The 23,554-nt window shown below is 43.2% G+C and overlaps 1 protein-coding gene across 2 annotated transcripts; it reads right to left on the bottom strand.

The window, feature by feature from the left end:
• Positions 1-1,748: 1,748 nt before the first annotated feature.
• On the bottom strand, positions 1,749-23,099 carry asb8 (ankyrin repeat and SOCS box containing 8; the record flags this gene model as incomplete). Of its 2 annotated transcripts, XM_080535199.1 has the most annotated exons (14): positions 23,040-23,099; positions 21,270-21,478; positions 21,077-21,181; positions 9,769-9,840; positions 7,014-7,107; positions 6,584-6,714; positions 6,228-6,392; positions 5,927-6,084; positions 5,653-5,749; positions 4,634-4,753; positions 4,167-4,374; positions 2,421-2,656; positions 2,136-2,241; positions 1,749-1,978 (listed from the first exon to the last, which is right to left on the bottom strand). In XM_080535199.1, exons 2-14 carry the CDS (start codon positions 21,396-21,398, stop codon positions 1,749-1,751), a joined length of 1,851 nt encoding a protein of 616 aa, XP_080391325.1. In that variant the 5' UTR covers positions 21,399-21,478; positions 23,040-23,099. The 2 variants fall into 2 exon arrangements, with proteins under 2 accessions (XP_080391325.1, XP_080391326.1); XM_080535200.1 differs by lacking the exons at positions 1,749-1,978; positions 2,136-2,241; positions 2,421-2,656; ... (6 more) ...; positions 7,014-7,107; positions 9,769-9,840 and adding an exon at positions 19,271-20,963.
• Between the last annotated feature and the right edge of the window lie 455 nt (positions 23,100-23,554).

Here is a 23,554-nt window from a genome sequence, read left to right as displayed (position 1 = left end):
TTTTCTAAGGCAGTGCCATTGTTTTTCATGCAACCAAATAATCTTGGAGGGGGAAGTCGGAGGCACTAATGTGATTCTTAAGGCAAAATTGTTCGTAAAAATTGCTCAGAACACTGAGTGAGTGAGTGTGTGTGTGTGTGTGTGTGTGTGTGTGTGTGTGTGTGTGTGTGTGTGTGTGTGTGTGCGCGACACAGCAGTGATAGAGATAGTGTCACTGTGAGTTCTAATCCAGAGTATAAACAGTCATATTTACAACTGGGAGTCAGGCCATGGAGGTCTTTGGGCATACATAGTTGTGATTGGTCTGTTTTGCCATTTGGAGGCCCACAGATAAAGGTTAACATGACTTTGTTTGGATATAGAGAAATTAGTTGAGAGTAGGAGACCAAAGAGCTCATCACACTCCAGCAAGCAGCAAGGATGAACAACCACCCATAAAGGATCAAAACATACAAGTCAGGCCAGAAACCACTTAGAGAGCCATTAGCTGTTGCCAGAACACTATTCATAAAATGTGGTAATAACATACATTTAGAGACAAATAAATATCAAAATTGCATGGGAAAGAGGAAATGGTAAAACAGGGGAGGGGTTGCATTCGCTTCAAACCAGATGCAGTACAAAACAAATTATGGACTGAAAAATTCAGATGCTTTCTCTGAAAAACACCATCTTAAATGCCGCAGTGAATCTATTTACTTTAGGTTTCCGTTTAGCAAAACAGAAGCTCAGTGAAAAGCCAAACCGGTTCTCTGTGGCCCAAACTAAAACATAATGTGCCAATTAACTTTAAGAGAGCTGCACATGAACACAGCAAAAAGCATATATAAAAGTCACATGCTAACAAACCAGATCTTAGTGTATTAGACCTTGATATAACTGCTGTGTTCTGATGTACATAAATATACACGCACAACCACACACAAAGTTTACAAAAGGTATCATAAAGGGGTATAAATGAGGTAAGCATTGGGTGAATGGTGTGAGTTCCAAAAAGACAGGAACCGCTTACAAAAGTTGAGGGAAATATTTTTGACCTGACCATTTCAATGACTTAAGTACAACAACAACAATTGCATCTTTGGAGCCAATCATGAAATCCATATTCTATGTGTCCGTGTGTGTGTGTGTGTGTGTGTGTGTGTGTGTGTGTGTGTGTGTCCGTGTGTGTGTGTGTGTGTGTGTGTGTATGTGTGTGTATGTGACAATAAAGTGTGTAAGAATGTGCATGAGAGCGAGGCACGAATCCCTGGTGTATCAGCATGGCCCCTAGTGCTCTGTGTTTGGTATTCACTTGTTTAAGAACAAACATGAACACAACATTTACGTTGCGTATGTGCACTAGCTTGTGTGTAACCGTGTAAGTTAAGTGTTAAAGATATGTCCAAGTGCAGAGTTCAGGTTGACCGACAGTGCAGAGCTCAGAACAAGCTATGCAGTCCTACAGTCCAGTGAAGTTTGGGCTTGATTGGGGGTGAGGCAAGAGGGTTGGGGGGGGGGGTTGGAGTCCAGCCCCTGTAGTTTATGGCATAGTGAACAGGAAGCTCTCTCAATTGTCCCAGTCCATTCCCAGAAGGCTGCTGCTGAGCTCCAGGCCAGAGCAAAATGGCACCACATTAGAGGCAGAGAAAAGAGAGGTGGGGGGGTCTTTTTTTTTTTGTAAGGGATGACTTTTTGGGTCCTCCTCCTCCTCCTCCGCTACCCCCATGGGTGGTGTGTTTGCCGTGTCCCGTGCCGTGGCACACTCATCATCTGGCAGCGGGCTGGGACTGTGTGGCCATGATGACGTGAGAGTGCCCGCTCTCGCCCCTCTGCTGATGCTGGCCCATCCCTGCCAGCACGGACATGGCCACAGCTTCGGCAGCGGCCCGCGCGCTCATGCCGTTGGGCCCCACCGAGGGGCTGGGGGCCAGAGAACTGTGCTGGATCACTGGGGCTGGAGAGCCCATGGGCTCCATTGAGTCTTTCATATTCTCCTCTCCTGTAGTACAGGAAGACAAAACAGCGTTACAGGGATATGCTAGCCATACGCTACATGCTTAGAAAGAGTGCTAGATTTTCAAACCACAATAATTATTTCAACCGCTACCCCCAACCATAACTCTACATCGAGACAAAAACGAGCATGTGCTCACCAAGGTAGGCAGTCTTCTTCTGTAGATTGGTGACAGGGCAGTCCTTGTGTGCCAACAGCAGCTGTTTGAGATGGGCCACCTCATTTCGCAACAGAGACACCTCATTCTGACAGGACAGAAGAACAGGGGTTGACATTACAGCTGATTCACACTAACACAGACAAGACTAACAGCGATATTAATACTGAGAAAAGACACAAAACTGCAAAACTGCCTGCCGAGTGAGTGTTTGAGAGTGTCGTTGCCTGGGCTAGAGCAGTGTGGCCGTCTTCCGCAGACACTCACAGAGAGAGAGACGTTCATGGAGTTGAGCTCCTCTGCCTTCTTCTCCAGGGAGTTGACCCAGACCTTGCGCTTTTGTCTGCAGCGTGAGGCCGCTGCCCGGTTCCTCTCCAGGAAACGCTGCCTCCGCTCGTCAGGGTCATCCTCCGCCGACCGCCGCCGCCTCCCACCTGTGGGCTGGGCTGGAGACACCTGGTGGGGAGAGAGAGAGAGAGAGAGAGAGAGAAAGGGAGAAATTGCTTTGAGTCATTAAAGCCAGACTTCAAACTTACACCCTAACCCTAACAGAATAGAATTATGGGGCTTTTCCATCAGCAGCCCAGGTCGGCCCAGGTCGGTTCGGGTCAGGTCGGTTCTTCCCGCTTTAGATCAGATCTGGTTTTCCATTATACACAAACCGACCCGGACTAGTAGGAGGAGTAGGCGATAGTAGGCGGAGTTACGCGTCATAACATTCACGAGACACAACACAGCAACAATAGCAGAATGGAGGAACTTGCAACTATCCTATGCCTTTCCCTCGGCATGTGGTATATTATTAACCGTGGTTTTTGGGAGAGAAAAGAGAGAAGACAGAAGAGCGAAGACAGAAGGAAGGATACTCGAAAGAGGAATGCTGAAAAGAGAAAGAAACGTATGTGGGCTATCGTAAGGAGATGGCTACTACTTTACCTCACTGTAGCATCATTATGTTCAGCATAGAGATGGCTACTGCCTGATTGTCTGCATGTTTGAATCATTTCTATTGGATTTTGTTCTACACATAATAAAGTCATGTTTTTTGAACTCTTAAAACCACTGCCTTCACTTGTCTGCTTTATGAACTGTAGTATCATTGTGTGCCGTGTTTCACGGACAAACACGGTGCCGTTTGCGGGTTAATAACTTCGGTTTACCGGGGGTTAGGATAACAATTCAAACGTGTCCGGAAAGAAGAGAAGCCAGGGAATCCAAACGTTTTTGAATGGAGTCGATCCTCCACTCCTATCACCGTGGACACAGCGCGGAGCGAATTCCCTGTTAAAACCGGCATTTGACTCATGAGTGAACGGCGAAAATGGCTGGACAGCAGCGGGTGAACTCCCGGTTCATCGAGTTTACGGTTAAAAGCATAACTTCTCGGGGTGTCAGCGCGGTGGTTAAGGGCTCAAAATGACCGTAGACCGATGGTGAAGTTAGCAAAGGAGTATTGTGTTTGTACCACCTCCACAGCCGGTGTTATTCACGGACAAAGACGGTGCATAATAGCGATTTTTGTGTTGTGCTTGTTGTAAATAAAAGTTCTATGATTCATTGAAATGACATTAAACTAAGATAATACGATGGTCAGCATAATTTTTCGAATCTTTATTAATAAGCTATTACAGAAACTGTAGTGACATTTTCCAAGAGTGAATGTGGTATTTCAAGATGGCGGTTAGTGAAGAAATCTATGGGATGGGACATGGGATGACGATTTCCATTGACCAATCAACGGTGTGCAGCGTCACACGTCACACGCAGCCTGGCAAAAAGATCCGGATATCAACATTTAGACCCTGGACTCGATGTGGAGCTAAAGAAGCGAGCCGAACTGAGCTGACGCGACCTGGGCCGACAAATGGAAAAGGAAAAAGAAGCAGGCCAAAGCGGGCTGGCCTGCTTTGGCCCTGTAATGGAAAAGCGGCATTAGATAGGGAGTGAACTCAACAGTGCAAGTAAGGAAGGCTGCCGTGGAGATAGAATACCCCCGCCTCCTCCCCCACGCACACACACTCATACACTCTCTTTGAGGGTATTCTCTTCCATCATGTGGTCTGCCTACCTGTGGCTGTGCTGGGGATGGGGCATCTGGGTGCTGCACTAGTAGCTGGCTATGCTCCATCCTCTGAGGCACCATAGGGCTGGAGCCCATGCCCATGCCTCCCAGGCTCTGGCCTGCAGGGCTGTGCTGCTGGGAGAGGGCTGCCTTCAGCCTCTACGAGGGGAGACAACAACCAGGACCCCGTTAACAACACATACACACCAACAGTAGCACATCTGAGTGAACACAAACACACATAATACAACGTACAGATAACAAGTACTGGCTAGAAATATAAAATGGACAGTCTGTGGTATATCAGACTATCAGTCATATTTACAAGCAGAGATACAGGAGGGGAATGAATGCTAGAAGGGAAATGGGGGGGGGGGGAGAAGGGCAGAGAGAGGGGGGGGGGGCTCCTTGACCTTACCATCTTGGCCTCTAAGTGGATGTTGTAGCCAGAAGGGGAGTTGGATCCACTGCTGCTGCCTCCCAGAGGAGGGCCAGGGAACCCGGGAATGTTGGGCACCATGCACATGGGCCGGACCAGCTAGAGACGAGGCAGAACACACACACACACACACACACACACACACACACACACACACACACGTAAAATGAGACACAACACATTTAAATGTCAGTGTTCACAGCTGATCTTAAAAGCGCTTCATGGCTGTCACTTTTTAAATGGATGGTGAGCTTCTTAGAAAACAAGAAACAGGGATCCAATGGTAATTAAATTATAACTGAATTATCAAGAATATATAAACATGCTACATGATTAAACTGAAATTAAGGTGTTTGAATGGCTTGTTTTCCACAACTTTGACAATAACAACTATTACTGCTGTTCCCAAACCAGAGATTGTGTCTCCTCATCCCATATCTTAGTCCCATATCACTGATAAATGTGACGGCGACAGGTCTGCGTAGCAACAACTCGCAAACGAGAAAGCCTTGAAAATGAAAGTAAAACTTTTGACTGACTTTATGCTTTACGGTATGTGTGGTATATACTTTACGGTGTGTGTGTTGTTAGAATTAATGTCACGTGTCACTAAAGCTACAAACACAGCAGTGAACGGTGTGGACCATCATTCTTTCATGCCTCTGGAATATAACATTGGTAACGAGGCATTATCGGATTTCCCCAATCTCATATTTTTACTGAATATCGGCCGATTCCGAGTTCTGTGTTCAAAAGCAAGGACTGTGTGATCATCTAATTATGTGTATGTTGATGTTCTATCAGCATGTTGTGATGTTATAAACATGCAGTTCATAGCGAGGTGCCTTCTTAGCTGCTAGCTGTTAGCAGCTGTTGTGCGTGTGTTTTGATTCATTTGATAATGTGGATTGTCTTAGTTTAAAGAATGCTAATGGTACCAAACATTTCACTGTAATACCCAGGTGGGGTAGGAGCTAAAGAATTGGGCGGACACTCACATTTATGACAGAGGGTATTTGCACTGGGCCAGGGAGGATGGGCATTGCCTGCCCATTGGGAAGGTGCATCATCATTGGGTAGTGGCTGGTGGGCGAGCTAGAGGGGGGGAGAGAGAGAGAGAGAGAGAGAGAGAGAGAGAGAGAGAGAGAGAGAGAGAGAGAGAGAGAGAGAGAGAGAGAGAAGGGTTACTGAGGAAGAAAGCTCCATTGAGAAAGAAGAGCATTTAAAACCACATGTAATGGGTCCAGGTACCGAGGACGACTCCCTACTCACCCTAGTGTGCGGTTGGAGGGGGGAGTAGGTGTGATGACTGAGGTGGGGGAGGGCATGGTGGGGTGCATGGCATCAAAGCCCAGGTGAAGGGGGAGGGAGCCAGGCCTAACAATGGTGGGGGTGGGGGCCGTTTTCATCACTGGCCTTGGGGGTGTGTCCTATTAGAGCAAAGGAGACACCATTCTGTCGTTCAATAATAACTCTCATGTTCCTGTTTCTTTTCCCCACCGTGACAACCCTTGATTTTACAACTATGGTCCTCAGGCCCCCCCTTTCCTCTGGCCCCTCTCCTGTCCCCTACCTTTCCTCTCCCGATAGACTCTCTACTGCTGTCAGACATGCTGGAGATGGAGTCTGGGCTGCCTGGGGGGGAGGAGTCCACCTCCACAGGCTCCTCCTCCTTCACCTTCACATCTGACGGCGTCTGCAGGCTCATGTCCAGGGCCATTGAGTTGGGAGCAGGGAGCTGAGGGACAAGATGGAGCAGACAGAACGGTAAGACCCTGGGAACAGAGGCACCCCCCCCCCACACACACACACACACACACACACACACACACACACACACACACACACACACACACACACACACACACACACACACACACACACACACACACACACACACACACACACTCTCCCCATCTCATTGCTCACAGGGTTCTTGGCTCTCTTGTTGTCATCCTCCTGGGCCTTGCGGAACTCCTGCTCAAAGGAGCTGGCCAGCTCATTGAACAGACCGACCTCCTCACAGTTCTTAAGGAAACGGGTAGGGGTAGGTGTCTGGTCTGGCAGCGGAAAGAGAGAGAGATTCATCTATTCAAAGTCTTTTCACACTTAGTATTGTGTATCTGAAATGAACAACTCGGCTGACACTCAAACATGGAAACCTGACAAAATGGAAAACAAAAATGTCAAGTTAAAATAAACTTATCAGTAACAAATCTTGAAAGGTGATACTACCAATGATGCCCTAATTCATAAAAATGCTCAGTGGTCAAAAGTGACATTGGGAAAAGGCCCAAAGCATAGAGGTAACAAGAAAGAGTAAAGTTGAATATTCCAAACTCACTAGGAGAACCAGTACCTTGAATAACAGAGTCAGTCCTGGGAGGTCCAAATTTGAGTGTCATCTCATGCTTGTGCTTGTGTACAGCCAGGTGGTCCACATTTGTAAACCTCTGGTTACAGAGAGAGAGGAGGCAGGACATAGGGGAGGGGGGAAGAGAGAAAGAGATGGGGGAGGGAGAGACAAGGGAGGGAAACAAAGGGAGAGGAGGGGAAAAGATACTGTATGAAGCTCAATAAACTCAAGGGGCAGAAAGCACATTAGCTTCAATATCAAATTGCACAGAATCTGATACATGGGCAGCCTATTTAGTTAACACATACTGCATCATTATGCATTGCACAACAAAGAACATATGCAGTACACACAATGCCCTCCTTGACAGGTGATAAACTGTTTTTTATCAATGTTTAGCTGAATTTTACAGTTAGGGTGAGCAATGACCAGTGAATTGAATGGAATATTAGAAATTGTTGAAGATATACAGAATGGTAAAAATGCAGGTGTCAAAACATCAAGAAGACATTGTCCAATTGAAGCAATTGCTCAAATTGAAGCAAAAATTAAAAAAACAATGTCGGCTTTCATTAGCTCATCTCAGCTCATTTTACTGCAGTGCTGATAATGCACTTATAATGTTGCAATTTTGTATTATATTTGTGGTCAACAAACAGGCAAGTGTGTTAATCATAGGGATTTGTCAAAGTAAATATCTGTCCGTGCCATGTTACCACATCTGTTGGCTACTCCAGAAGACAGGGCAAGTCTATGCCTCAGGCCCACTGAGGTGCTATAATAGTCTTCCTCTCCGTCTGTGTTTGTCCTTCCCTTAAGGAAACGCTTTGGAGAACTGGAGGTGAATCAGGCAGAGATGTAGGAGGAATAATCATGGCTGCAGCCTTCACCCTCTTCTGCAGCCTATTCCTGGCAGTGTGTCACAGTTACAAGTTCAGCCGTGAGAGAGCGAAGTGGAAACACAGTCAAGTGTCAGGTGCTTATTTTTAGACAGGCCAGCAGCATCACCAATACAACTACATGTCTCACAGTCTCTTTCCTACAGTATGACCAAGACAGCTGGGTAGGAAACTATCTAAAACTAATCTCTCTGTATCAGATTATCTTGCCCTCACAGTAGATAGCCAACAGCTAAGAATGGGAAGTTGGGAACTTCCAATGTTGTTATTGTTAGCATGGTACAAACACATGTAAGACTTACAGTAACAGGAATTAATTCTGCTCATTCTCAGTAAGGCATAACTCAAATGTCCTGGTATGCCATGGCATGAGGACAGCCCAAGACCAAAGTCAGTCTTAGACATCAGATATGACTTGAAGAATAGCACACTTTCAACATAAATTGCAATAAACACACAGACAGAAAAGGGAAAGTGAGACATTTTCCAGTGGATGCAGTGATTGGTAACTTCCTTTCTTATTGAGCTATTAACAGTGCATCTGCAAAATATGTTTGAATGTGAGGGTACCACACCCAAACTGCCAGCACGATCACACTGTGCTATGATCCCAAACATGTTTACACACACCAACAATTTAACACCCGTTAAACTGGCAAGCTTGCTACAGACATCAGTATTGACTTTAGGCCTAACCATCATTTGTCATCTCTACGAGCCTCCACTTTAGTAACCTTTTCATTAATTTCACTCATCACCAGGGTTGCATAATTCCGTACGTTTGGGAAACTTTCTGATCATTTCCAAAGTTTCCATATGTATTATGGAAATTATCTGAAAGTTTCCCAAACTTACAATAATTTTACAACCCTACTCATCGCTCAATTAACCATGCAGCTGTCAATAAATTAAATATGTAGGCCTACCGCATTTCTTTACAGAAACAAGTCATGGGGAAGCTAAAATGTGTGACTAGGAACTTTGGGTCCCTCGATGTCCATAAAGATCGGAGAAGAAAATGAGCGAACCAAAAAAAAACTCATCCATTATTCGTTCCAGACGCATGTTGCTGTGCTGTACACAGTGTTGCCTAACCACAACCACTGCCTGAGGACAACAGTGAAGTACTTATGATCTCCTTTTTACAGGAGGAGGGTTTTACATCACAAATTGCTTTCAATTAGGCTACATTTAACCTTTCGACCACTTTCTAAACACACTTCTCTAGTCCCTCTCCGCTTGTCTTCAGCAAACATTCACAGCATCACCAGCCCAGAGGGATGAACAAACAAAATTCCAACCTCAGAATTTTGGGCTGATTGCATTTCCTGTCTTTAATTGTTGTTATTAGTCTTATCCACCATACTGGACCCAGAAGACATGTTTCTGGCATGTGCACTTCACGACACTGTTTGTGCCAAGCTGAGTCAATTGTCTGGCTCATACCCATGTCTGCAGGCAATATAAGTCAACCGAGACAAGTTTAAACAATAACGGTGGCCTGATTACTCATCTACACTGCCTGTGAGTCACTGGTGGAGAAGACGTTACCATTGTTTCACAAGAGTGCTATCACTATCAGTGTGATCAGTGTAACCTCAACCGCGGTGTTGTCCATACGGGCACTCAGAGAAGCAGAAGAGGCAGAGCTAGCCTCTTGATGGGTAACACATGTATAACCATGTTCTACTCCAGACCAACATGAAAAGTTATTTTAGTGAGTACTAGTGCTACTTCACAATGAACTGAAAACGATACACACGTACTTGAGTAATTTCAGTCAACTGCCACAGACAGCAACACACACAAAGACAAGCATAACCACATCGACAAAACCCAAGACAAGAGAGTGGGCTTACCTGTCCACAGCCAGGAGCGTTGCACACAAAAGGTCGGTCGTCCCCCATTTTTGCAAAGAACTTGCAATGTAACTGTGAAAGAGGAGAAGGGGAGAACATTGCTGTGGTTGGCTTTTCTTTACTTCTGAATCGCCCCTCCAGAAAACAACAAAGCAGGGATGCTTCTGGTCGTAGCCTTAGTCAGCGCAGGAAGCAGAATGTATTTAAAAATAACCCAGGCAAGGAGCAAAACACACAGAAGCAGCAAGATGAAGTTTCCCTGGTGATACTTCGTTCACACAGGGGGCTTCAGGCGGGCCAATAAGGAGCTGCTTACAGAGGAGAAGGAAGCTACCGTTTGCACGAAGACATCTCCTCACCCACTCTCACTCTCCTTCTCTCTATCCCTCCCTCCCTCCCTCCCTCTTTCTACCTCTCCACCACCCCTACCGCTAGTCCCCATGTACCCAACTTCATCTCTCTCTCTCAAATGTTACCTCCTTCTGTCTCTCAAATGTTGCTCTCTCAAAACTGCCACTCTACAGACACAGTTCCTCTCTCACTCCCTCTTCATCTACTTTCTGGGGACTCTCATACCCTCAGTGACCCCCTCACTCTCACCATCTCTCAATGTAAACCAGCTCTGCTGCTGTCACCCACACTTTCTCACACTCCCACCGCACAAAGCAGAAAACCTGCACTCACAATCAAACACTCAACTTTTGCAATGTTGATTAAATATTTTTGATAATGGCGGGAGGGAGGCCTAGTCATAAATCCTGCACCCTGATTAAGCCAAATCTGTAAGGCTACCAATGATCCCACACCCACCCTTTCCTATATCCTACTATTGATGATTGGCACATATATACAGTATGCACAAAACACTGTTTAATTTCTCCTCCCCTTGTGAGTCAAGTTGAACTACAGCTTGTAGTTTGCACGACAAGCCTGGATTATTCTTTCTTTATAGAGTGGCCTATTCCTCTGCTCTCACTCCCTGTTTCCCTCTCTCTCCCACACATCTTCTGAACAACACTCTACATGAAGACAGGTTAGGAAGTTTAGAAACTGACTAGGTTCATTACATTTAAATCAGGGGATGTGGGGGGTCGGGGGGACATTCATGTTTCAGCACTCCCAACCAGATGACGTCTGGCAACTATTACACAACAGTCCCACAACAAACATGACACTACACAGCAACTTCCTTAGAAATAATCCCTTACAATGCCACCTGAAGAGATTAGATAAGCCCCGTTTGACTTACAGTGCCCTGTAATGGGACAGTGAAGCACTTTTTCTTCTTTAGGCTTTATACTTCACTGTTTAGATTTTAAATCAAACAATTACTATGAGGTTCAAGTAGAGGTTCTCAGCATTTATTTGATTTAGGTAGTTTCACCATTTAGAAATGACAGTTTTTATACATAGGTCCCCTATTTCAGGACACCAAATAATAATAATAATAATAATAATAATAATAATAATAATGGGACAATTGGCTGGACAGGGGTTTATGGTTAGTCATGGTCCGTCCCATAATTTGTGCAGGCGATGATGAGCTGTCGATGTCTAGTTTTGATTCTAGGCTTTGAGTTTGCAAGTCTGCAATTGATGTCTCTCAACATGAGGACCAAAGACGTGTCAATGAAAGTCAAGAAAGCCTTTATTAGGCTGAAAAAAACATGCCTGCCAATATCAACATTTGGAACATGAAGAAAATAAGTACTGGTGAGCTCATCAATCACAAAAGGGCTGGTAGGCCGAGAAAGACTACAGTGGATGGTTGAAGAACACTCACCATAATTAAGAAATCCTCAAAACAACTGTCCCATCAGGAAAACTCTCCAGGAGGTAGGGGTAAATGTGTCTTCACTCGCTTCACTGCAAGGTGCAAACCACTAGTTATCCTCAAGGATGGTCAGGTTACAGTTTGCTAAAAAAAATACCTAAAAAGCTTGCAGAGGTCTGGATAAAGGTATTGTAGACAGATGTTATCATGGTGTTATGGTTTGGGCATGTATAGCTTCCACTTCTAGTGGCTAGCTTCCGCTGGCTAACTTGTATGTATTCTGAAGGGTACAGAAACATGTTGTCTGCTTGAGTACAACAAAATGCCTCCTAATTCTTTGGATGGCACATCATCATACAGTAAAGGGCTCTGCACACAGCGTGCGATTTCTGTTGCGCGTCAACATTCCATTTTGAAGTTTGAATGGAAGTCTATGAGAACATCGCATTTCAACACACACGGCACGGATTTTAATCGCACGGCGAAAATTAGGGATGCTCCGATCTGGATTTTTGGGGCCGATACCGATCACCGATTTTTTTCCTCAAGATCAACCGATACCGATACCGATTTTTTAAAAATACATAACTGTAGGCCTACTGACTGGATAGCCTACATATTTTTTGCTTTTTAGACAAAAGTTTTGATCCATTAGGCACCAAGCAAACGCAGACCCATTTTTATGGCATAGTAAAGGTCTGGCCTATCACCCAGTTAGGGCCTGAAGCCCAAGTCAGTCGATATGGCTGTATAAAAGACATCATAAACGTGGCCTTCATGGTTTACATACTGTTACGTCCTCCTATGTTTTCTGTTCAGTTATCTGTCTTCCCCAGGGGAAAAAAAAAATAGATCGTTTTTTGCGATCTGCCATTTTTGCCGATCACCGATCGAGTCATTTGGAGTGAAATCGGCCGATTTAAATCGGTGGCCGATAAATCGGAGCATCCCTAGCGAAAATTCGATTCCATTCATTTTGAATGGGAAAAAGCACAAATTTGACAGTGCGACAAAACTCGCACGCCGTGTGCTTTGTCCCATTCAAAATGAATGGAATCGAATTTTCGCCGGGCGATTAAAATCGGGGCCGTGTGTGTTGAAATGCGATGTTCTCATAGACTTCCATTCAAACTTCAAAATGGAATGTTGACGCGCAACAGAAATCGCACGCTGTGTGCAGAGCCCTTAAGACAATAACCCAAAACATACTGCCATAGCAATTAGGAGTTTTTCAGGGTAAGGGGAAAAAAAGGGAAAAGGCCAAGTGAACCCTCAGATTTAAATTCAATTGAACATGCATTTCATTTCCTGACAATAAGACTTTCGGCTACAAGACCTAAGAAACAGTGCTTAACTGAAGAGAGCATCACTAGAAAAGATACCCAGCGTCTGGTGTGTTTTTTTTACATTATATTATTCTGTCCCATTATTTTTGGTGCCCTGACATAAGTAGACAATGTAGAAAAAGTGTTTTACAATGAAACTAACCCTTAAATAAAAGCTGACTATACTGAAGTATACTTTAACCTCATAGTAATTTTGATTTCAAAACCAAATTTTTAGAGTATAGAGCCAAAAGAAGAAAAATGCTTCACTGCGCCATTACTTACACAGGGCACTGTAAATTATCATTACAATGGTGGATACAGTGTTGCCTAACTGCAGTGTACTATAGCTAGGTATAGGCCTAGTTACATAAGTATATCTGCGATAGAGGCCTATTTCTGTTATAGATTGTTTAGAACAATGTTGTTGCCTATAACAATGATTAGACAAATCATGTTATGTTAGCCTAGCCATTATGCTTTCCAGTGTTGAAGTCAGTGCATTTTCTTCCTTCTTCTCCCAACACCAGCAATAGTTGCCCTGAGCCAACACATGACAATTTCTGATGCCTTCCACTGTAGCAGCTCAAGGCAGGCGATCATGCGGTTGTAATGTTGTAATAACCATTGTTTCTCTGCTCTGTTTCTTTATGAAGAGAATGGCTGCATCTTGTTTCACTCCCTACTGAGATCAAAGAACCTTACAAGCAGAGCAGCTTGATTCCTTGCAGACCTCACAGGCTCTATAGCAAGCCAAAAGTCTAGTGCCAGGACTCTCACACTGCGTACAATCCACTGAGTCAATTTGGGCAAAGATGTGTGAGTAGTCCATCAACACACAAGATCCACCACCACCTCGTTATACTGAGGGTGTGGACTGCCTGGGTAAATGGACACATCTGGGATGTGGGGGTTAATACCCTTCAGAGTTTACATCTAACCAAGGCCCTACACACATCAATTGGGCAAGCCTACACTGACTTCAAATGTGAACTTACAGTATGTTAAGTCTGACAATAATTGCTGATGAGGGCTAGAAAATATAATATAATATTATATATTTCTGATAGAAATGTAATCTGCTAGCAAGCGATAGTCTTGCCTTACCAGCAACTGTTCCAGAGTAAGAATAGAGAATGTCAGCTTACATAATGGGCTTGGGCTATTTGCCACTCTCCTCTTGTGGGTTAGGCCTAAAACTAACATTAAATTGACGATCAATTCTCAGCTTGTGAAGTCTCTACCTTGCCCAGCTACAGCAGATCTACAGCTTTGAGCGTTACCTTTTATGTATACAATGGTTTCTTTTGTAATAACTGCAGTCTACTAAGTTAACTGTTAGGATACGTCGACAAATATCCCTGTGATGTGTGAGGCAGTAGCATTTGTGCATAGACCTAATGCTCATGATTTGTATTATATCAATTTCTGACATGGATATAGAGAGACCAGCTATTTTAGCTTCCATTCAGCCAAGGTGACATAGAACTGTCAAAGTGGCCCAATTCCAGTCCCTCCAATTGAGCTGCCGGCAATGTTCTGCTGTTAACTTGGATTTCTCCCACTCAGCAGGTGTAGGGGAGCAAGTCCCTGCTATAATCAGCCACTGGTCTGGAGTGTTTGATGCTGCCTGCTAGGAAACTGACTAAACAAACTGTATTAATAGCTCCCGCTGCAGCCAGGACTCAGGAATCCAAGGCTTGAGTTGCCAGTGGGTAGGGGAGACCCCACAAAAGAGCAAGGGAGAAAGGGAGGGAGGTAGAGGACAGAGGGAGAGAGAAGGAGTGAATGGGGTGGTTATGGATTGGTTTACTGAGGGATCAAAGGTATTTTTTTGTAGCTTGCAGGTGAGGTGCTGTGGGTTGTGAGCTTCAGTGACAAGAGACTTAGGCTGCTGGGTGTGTGTACAGCCAGTAATGTATTTATGTAACCAGAGTCAACTTGAGATTTGGTAAATGGGACAAATGAAACCCTATATGCACGTCTGCATAACTGCTGAGGTCCTAAAGCTAAATCCATGCAGAGCGGACAGACAATGCAGGACAATAGAGGACCCAGTGCTGTTTTCTAAAATGAAATTGGAAGCACTCTAGTCCATCTATCAGCTTTTGAAAGGCAATGGCCAAGTTGTTTTGGTACTGTAACTACAACTTTAGAGAATACAGCCTATAACTGTGAAATGTTATCCCCATGTTATGAGGGTCTGGTACATCTGGTCATGTCTAATGACTCTCAGGGTTACTTCAACACTCTAGTCTAAGTGTGTGCTATAATTACATCTAATGTGGAGAATACACTAAGAGTACATAAAAACAAGAGCCAAAACGTACACCAGCCCATCAATCCACATGAACAAAAATGTAGGCTAATGTTTGTATCTTGATAGCAGTGTTGGTAGGTAGCGCCACTACATGTAGCCTAGCTTAACTATTAGTTTAATCTAATTTTGCAGTAGCTTGGTGGTAGATAAACTTAACAAAAATCTTAATTTCCTGTAATTACTCCTCACAAAATGTTTCTCAAAAATAAAAAGTAATTCCAGCCCTTGAACTTCAAATTTCTTTACTAGTTCTTTTTTTTAACACGCAGCCACAAAACATGGCCCTACACTTCCATTTAAAGTTGACATTCTCATATTATATTGAAGGTGTTGACAGGAATGGGGATGCATGGAGACATGTTCACAAGCTCAAATGACAATATTCTAAATATCCATCAACTTAGCATACTTGCGAATGTAAGCGTTTACAGAATCACACCAACTTATAACAGAAAATTATAGACAACAGTGAAATAGCTTTCTGGCAAACATAATAGACAGATTCACAATTCAGATCATAATAATAAGGTCTTGTCTGACTGATGTAAAGGTTACAACTGTGCAACAAGACCCATGGGACTCCCTATTGCAAGTAACCTTAAAGCAACACATGGTGATTAAGAAAAACACACTTTTCATGCCATTCTCACGAAGAAGAATCGTAGTTTATGACTTCTAGTTTGTTAACTGTTAGCTGTAAAAGTGACCATGCTACTTTGAAACATTGCGCTAAGTTTGCCTTCACGTTGAGGACCGATGCTATTCCTTTAGCTAGCTGGCTGCTGAGCTAACTTGCACAGGACCTGCCTTTTCCCGCACGAGACCGCCCTCTCTGTTCACCCATTGGCCACGGGCCTGTCAATCAGCGAGACTCCGTCCTCGAATCGCTCTAGTAAGCTGTCAGTAAATACTGACAGCACAATATTATTGGTTCACGACGGTAACTCTTAAAAGATGGAATTTTAGCATTTAGCTAACTCACTAGCTAGTCTACAACTTTCCCATCACAGACTAACAGCGGGCCGCCTAGACAGCATATGCGAGGACAGCCATGGGAGAAGCACCTTACAGCAGGAACACCCCGTCAACACTAATGTCAACTAGTCCACTGCATGGGCACGGGAGCGTGACAGTTATTCTTCAGAATAGTTTTTTTTTTTATTGTTGACGCTTTAACAACTAGTTCGCATTTGTCTATCCTAGCGAGCTAACCAGGCAGTCAGGAGCACTCGAGTGCGAGGGAGAGATACAGACCACAGAGACCAACAGTTTTGTCAAGTAACTGGCCCACTCAACATTCAAGGTGAACAAAGTTAACATTTCACAAAACTAATTCTACCGACTTTCAGTACTTCTCTGTCACGTTCTCACCCGAATTAAATCTGGATTGTATAGTTTGACAGTAATAATAAGTGTTTACAAACTCACCTTTGCGCCCCTCTCTCTCTCTCTCGCTCGCTCTCTCTCTCCTCTTCTCTCTTGGAATTTGACACTCCCCTCCTCCTCGAATCATCGCGAGGTTCTACGTCATGTTCATCATAAACTCAGATCAGGGTGTGGAATTTACACAAATAAATGACAGTATTTAAAAGCCATGTTCAGTGTCTTGAGTTATTATAGGGTTCTTTTAAATCTTACAATGTTCAGATCATTGATAGTCCATATTCAAGAGTCACGCCACAGACAGACCAATAATAATGTCATTTGAATCTAGTGCTTTATGCCCTTAATTGCAGAGATTTTAGAATAACCTGCAATTTAGAAATAGGCCTAGAGAACATGGTTACAGAGAGGTCAAATTCTCAGATGCAGTGCATTTATGATGTTATGCCATTATTAGGACCAAGTAAAAGGGGTTTACAGGATCGAGTGGCTCAATAAACAATTGCTCAAATCCAAAAGTTCACATTTGATGTTATTTTTTTGTGTTCTCTGCCTCCTTCTAATATTAGCTCTTGAGAAATGCTGTCCCCAGAAGAAGATGGGACTATTTTGGGGAGGTTAGAGGATTCCATTATATTGTCTCCCTAAAGCAAATTGTTGCCTGTTTTAACCAAGCAGTGTTTCTCATCATTATTGCTGATGTCAGATTCTCAGCTCCTTTGCTTTGTTTGCGTATGTTGTTCCCATTTCTGTATCCTGAGAAGGAGGAAACTATGTCTTTAATTATGTATCCAGTCCCTAAGATCATGTCTTGCATAAGCACTGGCCCAGCTCCAATCACACGCATTAAAGCAGTTGTAAGGGAGAATAGGAGCAGTTACAATACCAATTCTAAAATGTCACTTCTCATTTTGCTATTATATTTAATCCTAATATTATTATTATTGCTGATATAAGAACTTTATAGTAAGAAAAGGGTGTGTGTGCTACATGTGAGGGCTGTGGAGTATGGGGATGCCACTTATTTTTCTGACAGTGAAGAAATGACAGTGAGCTGAACTCTACTCAGGAGTTGGACATTGACAACACTCTCTCAGATAGCAACAGCACCAAGGACTCCTGTCAGGAATGGCAGGAAGAAGAAAGCTTCTAGCATCACCTCAGGTGAGTTGTGTTGTTTAAGGACTGTTATCGCAGTTTTTTCTGTTTATTTTCTTTTTCTGTACAGTGTCCTTGAGTTTGATAAAGGCACTTTTAAATAAAATCTATTATTATTATTACCTGTATACGAGTAATACAAAAAATATATATACATATATTTTAATGGTAATTCACTGTAATTTCGTACCATGTTGTTTTTTCCGTTTCATTGAATAATGGAATAATGCAGGTAAAATCAGAGGAAAATCTAAATTCAACATTATTTTTTATGTACCGGTATGTTGTATCTATGTTTGTATTATTTTTGTTACAAAATAACAAACATTTTGTTTTTTCACTTACTTTAGACAAATGCAGTTTTGGATAAAAGCTAAATCTCAAAAATGTAAAGCAAGACATTAAAAGGTGGAGTGAATGGGAATGACTAAACTGATTTAATGTTTAAGGAAGGTGCTAGAGGAGTTGGCATAGCCCTGTATAAAGGTTATTTGGGGGGACTTTTTCAGTGTGGCTGTAGTTTCCTTCCTGAAATTCTCACCCTTTTTTTTCTCTCACTGGAAATGAACATCCGGTGCTGGGACAAGGGCTAATATAAAGCATTATAAATATCTAGAAACAATACATGTAACTCAAAGGAGTTAAAAGTATGCAGTCGACTACAATGCTTTTGAACCTAGTGATATGATATCAAAGAGTAAATAAAAACAAAAGGAAATAATTTGACGGGTTTCACAATTACACTGTGAAAAATCAGTGCAAGCACTGTAAATACTTTCACATAAAAGGTAAATGCATTGTGTTCGCTATTCTTAACCTCTCAGTTGTATTAGTATCTCAACAGCAAACAGACAGACCAACAATAAATATATAATATCCCCATATAAGACTAAGAAAAAAGTTTGATGATTTGTAAATCTGTTTTCTCCTCATTCTTAAGTGACGACACTTAACAATATCAGCACCCAGTATATATCATAGGCATTTATGTGATTCCCTGAAATCAGTTGAAATCAGGGAATCAAGACACAACTTTTGTTATAGACTAGAGTCCCCTTCTGGACAATTTAGGAATTGAATGTGATCAAACTATAGGTGGATATGGTTCTATACTCTTTCTATTAACCTCATCCCCAGTCCCAGGCTATTGCGCAAAGAGATTAATGAACCACGGGCATGTATTCCGTATGGAATAAAAACAACAAGTTTCATATGAACAATTATGATTGGGATGCTTATTTTCTAGGGCTTAATAAATGTTTTATGTCAATAAAAAATGTGCTCCCTTTACCTTTTTTTGCTACATGTCACTCACTCTAGCTTTAACTCCTTGTTCTTGGCCTGATATAGAGGAATCAGAAAAAATATTTTCCAGAAATTAGTCAATTATGCATTAGTTGATCGGTTTGATTAATCGACTAACCTGTTCAGCCCTAGTATTTATCCTATTTTCCAATCCCCCCGAAATACCAATAACACAGATATGGTAGTTGATATAAAGAAGGAAAGGTGTTTACTTTTTCTTTAAGTATGTATTTAGACAGAAAAATGCACTTAACGGGTCGGTGTACATTGGTCTTCAGGACATAAATCAAGCTGTATTATATGTACACACCTGCTAAACAAGCAACTAAAAACAAGCACAGAGAATAATTAAATGATCATGCCACCCCACAATTTCTTAAACCTTTTTGCCTCAAAGTAACTATTACAAAACAAATGTTTCATGGTTGCTGGTTACACCTTGTATGTTTACTTTAAATATGAGGTGCACAATTTTGGACCAATGAGCACCACTGGAAATACTGGAATAAAATAAAGTGAAGTTAAAAGAACACTTATCTATAAATATCAAAACAACCATTTATTCTTAATTCGGGGCCTATACTTAGCATAATGAACCAACTTAAACAAGCCAGTGTAAACTGTACCTTTTCCATTCAATAACATATATAGCTCAAATAAATACCAAATCAACACATATGAACCACAGGCATATCTAAATATTTAGCCCAGGAAGAGAATGATGGTTCTTTACAATAACAGACACATATCTGTTTATCAACATTGTATTTTTTGGGAGGGCAGAATGTAAACAACATTCTGGCACCTGGCACACTCTGTAATATATTAAAGACAACAAAGGTTGTTGGTTCATTACATTTTTGAAAACCAAATTAATTGAGTGATCATTACTGTTTTGAAATGCAACATGAATCAAATACAAATATTTGACACGTTTCCATTCCAACCTACTCTGTCCCTTGGGATTGCAAGGGTGATTCTGCAGACCCACTAAATGAGGGGGGAAAACACTTGAGAAAAAGACAAATATCACACATACCTATGCCACTGAAAACACATTCATGTCAATCCCAATAATTTTTTAAACTGAGCCATTGGGGAAATGGGAATTATTGGGAGTTTCCTGTGATATCAGGGCACAAATTATTGGACAGCTTGTATCATCAGACATAGCCTGAAAACAACATCAGTCCTCCATTATATAGAACATTGTTGTCAGGATATATGCAATAACATAAGCTGTTCAATAATTAGATAGTGATGCCACATCCTGTCACCTCTAGTCCTACCACTCTCAGTCTCTCAGCAGTATGTATTCTTTAATAGACTCTGGTAAAGGAAGCTCTTTGACTGCAGTGGGGAGAAACTGCACTCCAAGGCTCTGTCGGATAGCACAGCGTGCCAGGGCACGTAGTGAGGGGGCTTGGGCCACCATGCTGGTCAGCCGCGCCAGCAGCTGGGGATCCTTACTGAGCTCCTGGGGCAGGGTGCCATCGGCCCGTCGGATTTCAAACCTCCCAGCGGCCCGACTCAGCAGATCCAGACACTCCTCCTCCTGCTCTGTGCCCAGGCCCCGAGCCAGCAGGGCCACCAGCCGGGAGATGGGCGTCTGGCCCTTCAGGTTGGTGACGTGGACCTGGGCCCCATACTCCAGCAGGACCCTGACGCTCTCCAGGTTGCCCTTCATGGCAGCCCAGCTCAGGGGCGTGTCATTGTTGTAGTCCCGTGCATTGGGACAGGCTCCGCTGTCAAGCAGGGCCCTCACACACTCAGGGTTGTCCTTAAAGGCAGCCCAGTGCAGTGGTGTGTCCTTGTTGCCATCCAGGGCATTGGCCTGGGCTCCATACTCCAGCAGGAGCTCCACACAGCCCTCGTCCTTCTCTGCAGCGTAGTGCAGTGCAGTGCGGTTGTAGCCATCCAAGGCATTCACCTGAGAATGAGATTCACATTAGGCAATTGGGAATCAAGTTGAAGGCATCAAGAACCATAGCAATGTTGAAACTAGAGACTTTATTCAAACAAAGAGAATCAATCATGTTATACTTCAGCTCCTTTCTCCAACAACAGCTCCACACAGTCTGCATCAGCTACCATGCAGGCACAGTGCAAGGGTTTCAGAGTGCCATGCATCCGGTTGACATCGGCCCCCTGCAGCGGGGAATCATGAAATCATGTCATTACTACTATGAACAAATAACATTTAATCGAGGGCTTGCTTAAAGATGAGCCAACCTACCCTGCGAATGAGGTCCTCTACATTGTCATGTGGAAAAGAGCGGATGGCTGCGATTGTGCGGATGAGCCGCTCGGACAAGGAGTATTTACTTTGAATGCTTTGCATTATGTACCACATAGTAGAGCTCATGTGGAACAGATGAACATGGCACCCGGGTAGGGGTGACGCCACACCACTCTGAAACACCAAGCAAAGTTCGGCTTACAGAGCTGAAATAAAACAAGAACATGAAAATAAAAGGTGTTAGTACAAAGACATAGCTTTTGCATTTAGGTAGAATCTACAACCCTATAGTGTAATCCTGCATATTCGAGGTTGACATTGATGTTACAATAACAACATTTGCAAGCACTCTCTGTCTCTCTGTTATTATTAGCTGGCTTTCAGTATAGTTTCGGATTTGCAGACCCCCCACCAAGTCGATTATTAACTTAGCTAAGGCCTAATGGACCAGGCAAGCAAGCAGCTAGTATTCACTGGTTACCTGACACAACATTACATCGGCCTTTTTTGTCCTTTTTTTTTTTCTTTACAGCGAACTAAACTCCTCAAAAAAGGTTCGGAAACGTTATTTTGGTCTATTATTCCTCCCCTTTAATAATACCAATTGGTATTGTCTTTTATATCGTTGGAAAGCCTGATTAGTCACCTTTACAACGAGGTACAACTTGTAAGGATCATGCATTCGTGGAATGAGCAACACAGCTAACCGTGTGGGTAGCGGCCCCCCCAAAATGGCCAAAATCCCCTGCAATACAAAACAGAACTTGTCAGGCAATGTCAATGCAGTGAGATATCGGAATGATATTCCGGAGCCAGTGGCGATCCCATATCTCCAGAATCTGGGACCTAACTCCATCCTCCAGGATGACAACGCTCGCCCCCACAGAGCCAGGATCATCACAGAGCACCTCCAGAATTTGGGAGTGGAGAGGATGGAATGGCCTGCCGTGAGTCCAGACCTCAACCCAAATGAACACTTGTGGGATCAGCTTGGGCGTGCTGTACGTGCCAGAGTGACCAACGCAACCATGTTGGCTGACTTGCGGCAAATCCTGGTTGAGGAATGGGATGCCGTCCCACAGCAGTGTGTGACCAGCATGAGGAGGATGTGAGCTGTTGTGACTGCGTATGGATCTTCCACACGCTGCTGAGGTTGTTTTTCCTTATTACTGTGGGAGAGTGCAATCATCCAATCCACCAAGAAACTCAAAACGAGAGTGAATACCAACAGAAGAATATTGCAGGGGATTTTGGGCCGCTACCCACACGGTTAGCTGTGTTGCTCATTCCACGAATGCATGATCCTTACAAGTTGTACCGCGTTGTAAAGGTGTCTAATCAGGCTTTCTAACGATATAAAATACAATACCAATTGGTATTATTAAAGGGGAGGAATAATCGACCGAAATAACGTTTCCGAACTTTTTTTTTGAGGAGTTTAGTAGCTGGTGTATTGGGGTAAACTCAAAACACTCAAATCAATAGTGTCTGGAAACAGTTGTCTAGATTAGAACATGGCTAACATCATGTTGTAACTCGTCGTCGACTGACTAGCTAATGTCGCGAACTCTGCAGCCTTCGCCTTGGCTATGTGGCTAGCCGTTAGCTAGCCAGCTAAACTCTGCTATTTTTACCACTCTCTCCAGCTGACATCTAGCTAGCGAGCAAAAATGATACATGATATATTTGTATCATTGGCTACTAATCGTGATGACTGCATTTAATTCAATTAATTTGCATATACATTTGAAGTTACATCGTTGTTACCTCGATATTTGGATCCACGACTTGAAGGAATGAGATAACAGGCTGTGCTTTCACAAAAACACGGAAACGTCAACGTCATCGCTGCCTAAACTGGGAACGCCCACAACATATCTTGCTAGCTACTCAAGAATCTCACTCGGTTACAACTTCAAACTCGGTTACTCCAGAGATAGTGGTATATTAGAACAGTCTGGGTTACTGTAATCATGTAGAACAATCTATAAATAAGTGTTATAACCTAAATGTCGTTTTGGAATGTTTCACATACCATATGCGTCTTCTCCAAATATAGTCATCCCTCTACTGGTCATGGCTTATGGGGATGCAGCTGCACGTCAAGAAAACATATCTTCAGTGACGGCAGTCAATGATTGCAATCTCTTACTGTCTGTATGCACCTTATTATTTCTCAGTGGTGTTTTCCATACAAAACCACAAAATACAATGCTCTGATCTGCCTGCCTGACACTATTCTAGAGATATTTTTTTGTTCAGCTGTAAATATGTTGCATTGT

This window comes from Nansenia antarctica (genome assembly GCF_963989245.1).
Source record: "Nansenia antarctica genome assembly, chromosome: 6".
Classification (NCBI taxonomy): domain Eukaryota; kingdom Metazoa; phylum Chordata; class Actinopteri; order Argentiniformes; family Microstomatidae; genus Nansenia; species Nansenia antarctica.
Note: the sequence above shows the minus strand (reverse complement) of the source record. Positions and strands in the feature narration are given on the sequence as shown.